This window comes from Kwoniella dejecticola, chromosome 1 (genome assembly GCF_000512565.2).
Source record: "Kwoniella dejecticola CBS 10117 chromosome 1, complete sequence".
NCBI lineage: Eukaryota > Fungi > Basidiomycota > Tremellomycetes > Tremellales > Cryptococcaceae > Kwoniella > Kwoniella dejecticola.
The window spans coordinates 3,877,710-3,888,851 of record NC_089301.1 but is presented as its reverse complement, the minus strand read 5'-3'; the positions used below and the strand labels follow the sequence as shown (position 1 = coordinate 3,888,851).

The following is an 11,142-nucleotide window of genomic DNA, read 5'->3' as shown; positions in this document are numbered from 1 at the left end:
ACACACCTCATTCCCATCCTCAATAAGTGATTGCAAGATGCATGTCTCACTGCTATCCGCAGAAACATCACAGTCGAGCTCATCATTCTGCATAGGAGACACATCACTACGAAAAAATATGGTACCCCATCATCCCGTGAAGAATTGGAGGAGACCAGAGTATATACAAGAATGACTTGATGAGGTATCAACAAATATCCTTGCTTTGGTTCACTTTCTAAGTGATTTTGCTTGAGATTGGGTAGTATAAATTAAAAGATAGTTATACGATTCTGAGAGACGGTCATGGAACAGGTATCATGGATCTTGTGATCTACATGACTGTAAACAAACGTGAGAGAAATCAATTCAAATCGAAGAAAGGGAAAGGGAAAGTAAGGGAAGAAAGACGGACGGACGATGAGACGGGAGTGGAAGTTGTTAGTTATTTCCACATAGTGGAGGAGGGGAGGGTGTTGAAAAAGGAAGAAGAGAAAATGAGAAGAAAATAAGGTCAACGCGGCAACCCGACTACAGGTAAGCAGCGATTTGATCCTTGTTGATGATACCCCTGTCGACGAGGGCAAGTAAGACACTGGTCATACCCTTGAGCTTGTTTTCAAGATCGTCAACCTTCTTTTCGAGGTATTCAGATCGTTCAATCTTGGCTCGTCGCTCGTCTCGAGATTTCTTAGCTGCATCCTTGGCCTTGTCTCGGTTGTCGGAGATTCGTTCACCGAATTCCGTAGCAGCGGAGACCTTGGAGGCTGCGACATCCTTGAGGAGCATGTCGAAGGTGGGGTAAGACTGGATCTGGTCGATGGTCATGCCGAGTATAGCTTGAGCTGAGCCGTCCTTGAGGAATTTCTCGGGAACAACAGACTTGGGTCGAGCAGTCGATGGCTTGCCAGAGACAGTCTTCTTGGGTATAGCGGGAGTGACGGGGGAAGTGGCCGTAGGAGAGTCGGCTTCACTCTCGTCGGCAACGCTGTCGGCAGAAAAGGTCGGTGAGCCTGAGAGGACGGTTGACTGCCTTCGGTAAGCTCGCTTGGGGTCTTGTAACGAGACAGTCTTGCTTTTAGCTGAACCAGGTGGGCGTCCCCTCTTCTTGGCAGCTGGTGCACCGTCCTCGGTAGCGTCGGATGACTTTCGCTTAGTACCAATGGATGGTGGACTGGGGGCAAGAGATAGTTGAGAAGGCTGGATGGAGGTCGGTGACGAGGCTGCGGGAAGCAGCTTGTCGAGTAAGGCGTAAGCGTCGGTGAGATCGCTGACGGGCGCCATCGTTGACGGGGTGAAAGATGGTTGTTGCATCTTTTGGTCACCCACTTTACCGATCAGATTGGTGAGACCGAGCTGGCTGGCAGCATCAGCACCGAGATCAGTGTGAAGGCCAAAGTCACCGAAGCTGAGACCAAAGATGCTGGTCATGGTGGGATCGTTTGTACCTCTGGTATCGGGTACCGAGTTACCGAAATCGGGTTGCTGAACGAAAGCATCCTCTGGGTTGTGAGTGATGCCTTGGGGAAGATCGAATTCAAAGTTGAAGTCGAAGTCGGTAGGGTCAAGAGCGGCTGATTGCTCTGACTCTGTAGACTTGGGAGTAGCGGCTTGTGAGTCGGATGACCCTGGGGAGTTGAGGTGAGTGGCGGTCATTGGGAAAGCAGCTTGTGCTTCACCGAGATCCGCATCTACCAGGAACTGATCCCAATCAATCGACTCCATGTTCATGTTGATATCGAGGTTGAATTCCATTGATGAGGTCGTTTCGGCTAAGGGATTCGTATCAAGAAGGAGGGTGTTGTCGAAAGAAGGTATGGTGTTGTCTATGACAGTCGTGTTGACTAGGTCTGATGAAAAGTTCAGAGTGAAGGTCGGCTCGGTTGGTTGAACTTGAACTTGCGTTGAGTATTCCTGAGTCAGAGTTTGTGGACTCGGCTGACGAAGTGCGCTAAAGTCGTTCGTCTTTTCTTGCTGCACGTTGAGTGAGGCTTTGCTTTGGCTTGTTGCTCGAGCTAAGTTGTGACGTCGAGTTGTGGTCGGAGGAGGAGGGAGTCTGGTGGGCAGCGGCGTGAAAGCGGGAGGTGTGATACCTTGTGATGTGGTATTGTCTTGGTAATAACTGATGATGTCCAAGCCATATTGGATGGCGATGGCGAGGGAAGATGTGAGAGGGCAGATAGAGAGATGTTATGGATGAGATGTTATGGATGAGATGGTATGAGGTATGACGGAATGAGGGATGTTACAAGCAAGATAAGATAAAAAAGGATGTAAAGAGGAAACACGTGGCAAGTCAGCCTCTATCCTTTATCGTTCCGAATCACGTCGAGGATAATGCGGTGCATACGGATCAAGGCGCAGACAATGGATCATGTTGGAAGGCAAACTCACGTCTGTTGCGACTGTTTAACGTCCGTGGACTGTGTGTGATGATTGACTAGGTTAAGCAGTTGGGGAGGGGTCGAGATGGACACCGAGCTTGACAAGTTCGGAGTTGTTGTTGCGCTTGTTGTTGTGGTTGGACTTGGCTTGCGCACTGGAAGATTTGAGACACCATGATGGGCAGAGTTGTTGGGAACCGAAGTTCTTGGTTTGGAGTAGTTAAAGTGGGTAGGTGAACTTGAGGGGGTTTGTTGTTGATTTATGCAAAATCGTCCTTGTTGTAGACGACGGTTCTCTTCTTTCTGAGAAGATTGGTTGTTTAGGCGAGAGAGAACATTTTGAATGTGTTCAGTATATGCGCTATGTAAGTTGTAAGTCACGGGTACGAATCAGTTGTGAGTCGGCCTGAAGCGGCGGAGAGGGTGGTAGACACTTGTGGAAGATGGTTTCGCTTGGTCTGATAAGTGTCTAAGTGAGAGATGATGAGGAAGAAAGAGAAGAAGAAGGAGGAGAAGAGTGTATGGTGAGGATAAGGTTAAAGGGGGATTCCACCGTACAGTGCTAACCCTAACATTGACCAGGGTTTTTTTAGCGGGATCAAATTCGGGATGAAATATATCTCCGCAATGGTGGCATCTTGATCTTCCATGTGACGCCTACTTTAACGGAGACTCCGCACATCTTTCGAATGTTCGATAAGCACGTTCATCTGTACGCCCGGTTCAAACAACAACCACACACGTTCATAGTCTTCTTGTATCTTCCTCCTATCCCTTCCCTTCCGAAGCGCTTATCAATATCCCCAACTTCGATGTAGCAGCTGATCATGCTCACTGATTTCCGGAAAGGAAGCAAGACTTGATGAACGTGTCTCCCTTAGCTTCATCCGTATGATTAGTCACGCACACAAGACCGTCGGATTTACAGACGGCAGATCAACATGATACCCAAGGTACAGCTCGACGCGTTTCATCTTCTACCTTCTACTTTGGGATCGACTTTGATCCGATATTAACTATGATTTATTGACGCTAAATGGGGTTGTGAATAACCAACGTTCTATATCTGTTGATCAACAGGTCGTTGCTGGCTGGCTGTTTGACCTGTAAAATGTTGGTCGCTCAGAGTAATTATCACGATTGATCAGTGGCCATGACCTTCAAAGCACCAACAACGATACGATGATCATTGACTATCATTGATTAATCACCTTACTGTTTGTCCATCCTTCTACCTGTGTGTATCAGTACTTACTTACGCCCCACTCGTAAACCTTGATCAAGGGCGAAAATTGTGTATACCCCCTTGTATTGACATCGGAGTACGGGCGCTGTCACCAGCGGAAGAAGCAGAAACTCAAAAGTAACCAAGCCTTTTTCACCGTTCGACCTAATTGATCTGAACAAGACGGCTATTGCAAGTGTACAGAATCAGCCTTCAAGATGATCAAGGATAATTCGGCGCAAATTCGACAATATGTCCAATATCCAATGACCCCTCCTCAGACGCCCGAGTCCTCAGCATGTTATTCCCCTCATCAAGAAGAGAACCAGAACATCACGTCTTTTCCACCGCCCTCATCTTCTATACCTGACTTCGATCTTGATTCCCCGCCCGAACGGTCATCTGGCAAGGAGGATGATCCACAAGAGGATAACGCTGTATATTCATGGAGAAAGGGTATGACTGAGTCCGAGAAAGATGCGCGAGAAGCGTGGTTGTCTGCGGAAAGAGGTAGGAAGGGTCTGAGGATTGTCATTGTCACGGGTGAGTCTCGTCCCCTCTGATTCCGGAATAGCTTTGGTCGCTTGGTCGTTTGTGTCTTTATGATGCAGATCGAAAGATGCTGATTCAGGATTGGCTCGATCCCAGAAAACTTTTTACCGAAAGTCGATGGTGTCACACGTACTTTATCCAGATTATTAGAACACCTCCAATCGCAAGGACACGAATGTATCCTCCTTGGGCCCTCGTCCAATATCTCTTCATACGCCTCACACCCCCTTGTCGGCACCCTAGGTGTTCCCCTGGTGATTTACCCCGGCTTGAAACTGAATTTCCTCCGACCGAAGTTCTTAAGTGTCATCAGAGATTGGGAACCTGACGTCGTGCATTTTGTGGATCCCATTTGGCTCGGAGCGCAGACGATCTTAGCGATGGAATTGGGTTGGGCGGGGGATAAGTGGATATCGAATGAAGGGCCACAGATCGGAAAGGGACTAGGTGGAGCTGTTGTGGCGAGTTATCATACGTGAGTGGGATTGGGACTTTGATTCTTACATTGGCAAGTCGCCTCACAACTTCGAGGCGATACTGCTCACAGTTGAATGATACGGAATGAAATACACCTGAATTTTTGATTAAATTCGCTGTACTGATACGCAAAGCTTTCGCAGGAATTTGGCAACATACGCGACGTTATTTGGCCTATCTTTCCTCACACCGATAATATGGGCCTTCCAATCATGCCTCTACTCGAAACTCTTACTCACGCTCTGTCCATCCCCATCTACCAAGTCAATGCTGCAATCTCAATCGTTCTCAGGGGTCCGTATTTGGCCACGAGGCGTGGATCTCAGCCAATTCGGTCCGCAAAAACGAGATCCCGCCCTTAGGGAGAGTTGGGGCATTTTACCTCAAGAAATTTCTGATACGCCAAAGATCACCAAAACTCAGTGTAATACCCAAGTGACGGTTGATGAGCAAGGAATGATGACTCCCCCTTTGACGCCTTGGAATGGGCCTGTGGACGATCTGGCAGTGAATAGAAGAGAAGTCGAAAGTGAAGATGGTCGGACGGTTCTACTTTATGTTGGCAGGATGTGAGCTTGATCTTCTTCACCTTTGCCATCCTTCCTGCCTTCGAAAAGGAAAGGATGAGACTGACTGTATATTGATAGATCGTGGGAAAAGAACCTCCAAGTCATCCTTTCGGCCTACTCCAAGCTCGCGTCTCTGCTGCCAATCGGAACAATTGTGCCGAAGTTGGTATTTGTAGGTGATGGACCTGCCCGAACAGACCTGGAGAACCGATGTGCGAAAGAAGGATGGGATGTCACTTTCATGGGTCACAGACAGGGTGAAGAGTTGGCGAAGTGCTATGCCTCTGCGGATATCTTCGTGTTTCCGAGTTTCACAGAGGTCAGCTTGTTGGATCGCTGTTTACATCAAAACGTGAGACAAAATTAGCTGATTTGAATAAAGCGTAGACTTTCGGTCAAGTTGTTTTGGAAGCTCTTGCGTCTGGTCTAGTGAGTACAAAGCAATATCATAAGCAGCCTTCGATCTCATGGTTATTGGAAAAGGATGTTGACTTTTGCTGTTTTTTTTTTTTTTTTTTGGTGATCAGCCGGTCGTAGGTTTGGATGCAGAAGGGACCCGTGATCTTGTACAACACGACAAAACGGGCCAATTACTCCCGTTGCCTCAGACGAAGACGGAAGTGACATGGGCACAAGTCTGTAAACCCGACTCTACCTATTTCGAGGGTATTTCCATTGAGTACGCCCAGTTGATCTGTAACCTTGTGGTCAACCCGAAACTGAGGAAAGAGATGAGTCGTCGTGGGTCTACAGAAGGTATATCAGGATATACGTGGTGGGACGCCATGGAGGTGAATGTCTTTCCGGTTCCGATTCTTACCTGGTGTAAGTGCCCAGATCTCAGATCAGGTGCTGATAGTGGTGTAGGCCTGTGTCGAGGGGTATCGCGAATCCATGCGGATATCCCGTTCGAAACGATCTGTAGAAGTCGTCCCACATTCGCCTGACGATAATCCTGTTCCCGCTGAGATTATCAAATCCCCCAAACCTCGACGAGGCTTATCCCTCGTCAATCGGGTGGTAAGTAGACGTTTGGCGTACAAAGAGCCTCCAGCGATATCACAGACACACGGCGTGAGGAGAAGATGGATCCGTAGGAAAGGCGAAGATGGTTGGTTCACTATGAGTACGTTGATCTGACACCTTTGACGAGAAACCAATGTCCATCGCATTATGGCATAACCCCATTTGATGAAGCTTGTTGATTGATGTTCGCTCGTAGGATCCCTAGTGAAGATCATCATGACTATGTGTCTTGTTTATGCGGTTTACCGACATCATGTTTCCCAAGTACATGTGACCTCGGACTCGTTCATGACCGCTGAGAAGCTTCTCGCGTAATCAGTGGATTGGGCTTTTAGCATGGTCTTTCTCGGTGACTAACCCTTCTTTTCATCTTGCTATTTGCGGCAAAAAGCAAGTTATTTCTTCTGTTCTTTTGTACGACCATTGCTCCGTGCTGTATCAATATACATATATGCCAATAAACTCTCCTACAGCAGGACTACCTTGTCATCCCATCTGCCTTAGTAGCTGTCTAATTTTGTTTTCGTTTGTCATCGCGACATGTACAGCTTAACGACAAAGTAATGAATATAGATAAATCTCTGCCTGATCCTCTGCTATTCTATAACGCGTGGTCGTTCTCGTTTGGATACGGGAATACGGTTCGTGTGCTCGTTGGGGTTGGACTCGTAATTCGGACTCATCTGAAGCCGGCGGCAATTATCAGCCTACGTCATATCCAAACTTTCTCAAAGGCAGGTAGTAACCCGAACAACCTCGTTTCGATCGATTTTGATCCTCCACCCACCTCCACCCAATTACTCCACTTTTTCCGATTATCTTTTGGACCCGTCGGTCTGCATTGATAAATTTGCGTTAGATAACGGTAGAATCGATTTTCAGATGTTCAGATTACTGCATTTTCCAGCATGGTCGCTACCTGCAAGAAGCGAAGAGCGAGTGGAGGTGGTCTAGGTCTCGGTCTGGATGCAGCCCTTAGGGCTTGATCAGCAGGAATGTTCTCAGTACAATTGATACCGACTTTTGTTTTACCGACGTCACTGATTTTACGGAAAAACACGAGCTACATATAACTTATAACCTGGAGGAAATCTTTGATTCTTGTGAATCAAGCATTCGTATACCCTGCTAACATTTGAACTCTGCTATCGTTTGTCTATCCACCCACTCACGTCTACCAGACTTCGAGTCAAGGCTGGGAAAGCGGTTAGCCCCAACGACACCCGAGGCACAGATCGAGCAAAGGCTACTTATTAGTCGGACGCGAATACACTCAATTACAAAGCAGAAGCCCCTCGATATGCCTTACAACGCCTTTCAAACGACAGCCCTGGGCACGATAATACGGTCTGTATCTGGAAACAGGCTGTTGAAGTACCACGATGAGATCGATATTCCGGAGCGATATAGGAAAGGAGGAGCGACGGGAAACAATGTCAGTACGAAGACAGGACAATCGCTACAGGAGAAGCATTCAAGACCTAACGCCCCGTATGCACAATCGTCCGATGAGCCAAGAAGAGATTCACAAGCTACGATAGTGGATGAGCAAGCGGATCAGACGCCCAAAGCACCAAAGGAGAAAACTGTAGATTCCCCTTCGGGAAGTGGAAGTGATGATAGGATGGCGAACAATGACCTTCAAGCGGAAGAAGGCACGAAAGATGATCCGAACTTGGTCACTTGGTATGGGGATGATGATCCTGAGAATCCGTAAGTATAGATTACATCACTCGCTAGCGATCAACTCAACAATCAAAAGTTTCTGATCAAAATTAATGTGTATCGTGAACTGATCTGTTGATCCTTGGTTATAGGCAAAACTGGTCGACAAGCTACAAATCTTTTGTAGCCATACAAATGTCGTTCCTCACTTTCGCGGTGTATATCGGTTCTTCGATCTATTCTTCCGGCATTGAAGGCGTCATGGCACAATTCACCGTCTCGCAAACTACCGCGTTAGTAGGATTGACGGTGTTCGTCATTGGTTATGGAATCGGTCCGATGCTTTGGTCGCCCGTGACAGAACTGTCCAATGTCGGTAGAATGCCAGTCTGTGAGTGATCTTCAACATCTCCTCGTACTGTGTCATCGAGCTAATGACTTGAATTTGCAGATGTTGGGACGCTGTTCATTTTTGTGGCATTGCAATTCCCGACCATCTATGCCAATGTAGGTCAGATGTCTTCTTGCTTCACTTACACCAGTCCAGCATTTTTTGACCAACAATCTATCGCGTAGAATATCCACACTCTGCTGGCAATGCGATTCTTGGCTGGGTTCTTCGGTAGTCCCGCTCTAGCTGTAGGAGGGGCAACCATGGGTGATGTAAGTGATAGTCACTCGTTTTCTAGAAACTCAGATCTATACTGACTTCCTCGCTCCCACAGATGTTCAAGCCCAAACACCTGGCGTATGCGATCGGTGTTTGGGGATGCGGAGCTGTATGCGGTCCTGTCATCGGTCCGTTGTTAGGTGGTTTCACATATCAAGCCAAAGGATGGACATGGCCTTTATGGTGAGCCTACCCTTCTCCCTTTACCCTTTCATCTCTCGTTGTGGATGCTGACGTATGAATTTAGGGTTCTCGTGTGGCTTTCCGGAGCATGTTTAGTGATGATCATCATCTTCTTCCCCGAAACATCGAGCAAAAACGTAAGTAGGGATACAATACTTCTGACTGTGGGGTGTAAAGCTCATTTGTCGCCGCAGATTCTTCACAGACGAATGGTCAGATTGAGAAAAGTTACAGGAAACAACGAACTCAAGACCCAAGCTATGATCGATTCGAGCCATCTATCCGGCGGTCAAATCATCTCTGAAACCCTGTTCAGACCATTCGTATTGTTCTTCGACCCGATCTTATTGGTCTACAACACCTACCTCGCCCTCATCTACGGTCTGTTGTACATCTGGTTCGAGAGTTTCCCATTGGTCTATATGCAAGTGCACGGCTTCAACCCCGGGGAGTCAGGTACAGCGTGAGTCTCTTCCCTTTCCCTTTTGGCATTCGGGGCGCAGTCCAGATGCTGAGAATGCAATGCTTCGAACGGACAGGTTCATGGGTATCTTCGTCGGTGCTTGGGCTGCATGTGCTGTGTTTTGTTGGTACATCCACAAGTACTTAGAACCTATCTTTGACGCCAATGGTGAGTCTCCTCCTCCGCCTATATTGCTCTGACTTGTCCTAGATGCTAACTCGACTTGCCTGTGCAGACGGCATGATCCCATGTCCTGAGATCCGACTGTATCCCGCTCCCATTGCAGCCGTCTGCATACCGATCGCAATGTTCGGTTTCGGCTGGTCGGGCCAATACGAATCGGTCCACTGGATCGTGCCCACTATATTCACTGCCTTCTTCGGTATCGGCGCCTTTGTCCTGTTCCAATGCATCTTTGCATATTTCGGGTCAGTACTGACTATTCCAGCACAAAATATTGTATTTCTTCCCATTCTTTTGCGGGAAGCGGGAAAAGCAAGCTGACAGTAGTACGACCACCACAGAGACGTATTTTACACCGAGATGGGCTCGGTCCTTACCCTTAATGACCTCTTCAGAGCATCATGGGGAGCTGCGTTCCCTCTCTTCGCCAATGCCTTGTTCAAGCATCTCGGTATTGGAGGTGGCAACAGCTTGTTGGGCGGTTTAGCATGTTTGTTTATCCCAGCGCCATTCTTGTTCATCAAGTAGTGAGTGTCCCCGATTCTTCTCGGCCGTACTCCGAGGCCAAAATTTGTGCTGATGGATGTTGCTACAGTGGTCATAAGATCAGAGAGAAGAGCAGATTCGCCGCCAACAAGAGCTAAGATCGCGGAATTCCCCTCTTTTCCGGACCAGGATACTTTGAGGGGTAACGGCAACACTTTCAATTTTGCAATACAAATCGTATACCCCATAGCATTAGCAAATATAGACCAGTAGACATGCTTCTGTGACTTGACTCTGTAGCACTAGATATAATGAACACCTATAATTTAATACATACAATCTGGTCAACGATTCTCCTGGAACTTTTACATACAGACTTAAGGATACAGAATTGACAAATATTATACATATCGAAAATGTGAATTCCGATCGGGACTGAACTACCCTGCCTTCTCCTTGACTTCTTTCCCGTGGCCTTGCCTCTGTATACCCATCGCATACTCGTATACCAACCTGCCTCCCAGCATCGCAGCTGGGAATGCCCGCATCAGCTCACCGTCGACGAGATATCTCTCGAATGCGCGACGACTTCAGAGACTTACAGTAAAGTAAGGCGGGTAAAGCAATCGCATTGAGAAGTAAGGTGATCTGAGGTAATTTTTCGCCCGGATAATAAACTCCTCTATACCTACAGTACACCCACAAGTTCCGTATGGAGCCTTTCAGACCAATCCTTCGAAGCAATCATCGATGCAAGAGGTCGAAACGAAACTTAACTTAACTCACCAATTATAAGCCGCTAAGCCTACTACCATATCATTCAAACTCGCGTGCTTAACCGTCATTTTCACCTTTCTCCCTCCTGTATCCTTCATATTGAACGCAGAATCAATCACCTTACCCCAATTTTCTCCTTTCTCCTTGTACTCCTTCCTGACCAGCTCGTAGGCTTCTCCTGCACCCGTGATGATCGCAGGTAAGGCCGAGACCACCCCCGCCCCCGCAGAGTACAGAGCCAGAGTGCCCAATGTCGCTCGGGGCGGTAAGACCGATGTAGGATAAAGCGAGAGAGGCAGGAGGTCTAAAGATGTGATCCCGAATGAGAGGGTTAAGAAGGCGATAGGCCAATGGACGGTAGCTGGGTGAATTGGATGTCCGGCTGAATAGTCCTCGTACCCCGAGATCGGCACTTGGCCTTGTAGTAGTTGAGACGACTCGTGCGCTACTTCTTCCGCTTTCTGCGCTACGGTCGCGTCTGATGATCGCGTAGATACTGGCAT

The 11,142-nt window shown here is 47.8% G+C and overlaps 4 protein-coding genes across 4 annotated transcripts; 2 read left to right on the top strand and 2 right to left on the bottom strand.

Annotated features, from left to right (window-relative positions):
* Window positions 1-510: 510 nt before the first annotated feature.
* Window positions 511-1,710, bottom strand: I303_101432 (uncharacterized protein; the record flags this gene model as incomplete). Its single annotated transcript, XM_018404800.1, has 1 exon — window positions 511-1,710. One exon carries the CDS (start codon window positions 1,708-1,710, stop codon window positions 511-513), a length of 1,200 nt encoding a protein of 399 aa, XP_018267454.1.
* A 2,096-nt stretch (window positions 1,711-3,806) lies between these two features.
* I303_101431 (uncharacterized protein) lies at window positions 3,807-6,527 on the top strand (the record flags this gene model as incomplete). Its single annotated transcript, XM_018404799.1, has 8 exons — window positions 3,807-4,131; window positions 4,237-4,615; window positions 4,761-5,186; window positions 5,265-5,505; window positions 5,574-5,615; window positions 5,714-5,977; window positions 6,054-6,312; window positions 6,409-6,527. The coding sequence occupies 8 exons, from the start codon at window positions 3,807-3,809 to the stop codon at window positions 6,525-6,527; spliced, it is 2,055 nt and encodes a 684-aa protein (XP_018267453.1).
* Window positions 6,528-7,512: 985 nt separating this feature from the next.
* I303_101430 (uncharacterized protein) lies at window positions 7,513-10,020 on the top strand (the record flags this gene model as incomplete). The annotated part of the gene is made up of 11 exons (XM_018404798.1): window positions 7,513-7,925; window positions 8,030-8,268; window positions 8,329-8,384; window positions 8,454-8,540; window positions 8,603-8,730; window positions 8,795-8,867; window positions 8,925-9,193; window positions 9,270-9,361; window positions 9,429-9,621; window positions 9,718-9,903; window positions 9,972-10,020. 11 exons carry the CDS (start codon window positions 7,513-7,515, stop codon window positions 10,018-10,020), a joined length of 1,785 nt encoding a protein of 594 aa, XP_018267452.1.
* Window positions 10,021-10,302: 282 nt separating this feature from the next.
* I303_101429 (uncharacterized protein) lies at window positions 10,303-11,142 on the bottom strand (the record flags this gene model as incomplete). The annotated part of the gene is made up of 3 exons (XM_018404797.1): window positions 10,303-10,394; window positions 10,465-10,550; window positions 10,649-11,142. 3 exons carry the CDS (start codon window positions 11,140-11,142, stop codon window positions 10,303-10,305), a joined length of 672 nt encoding a protein of 223 aa, XP_018267451.1.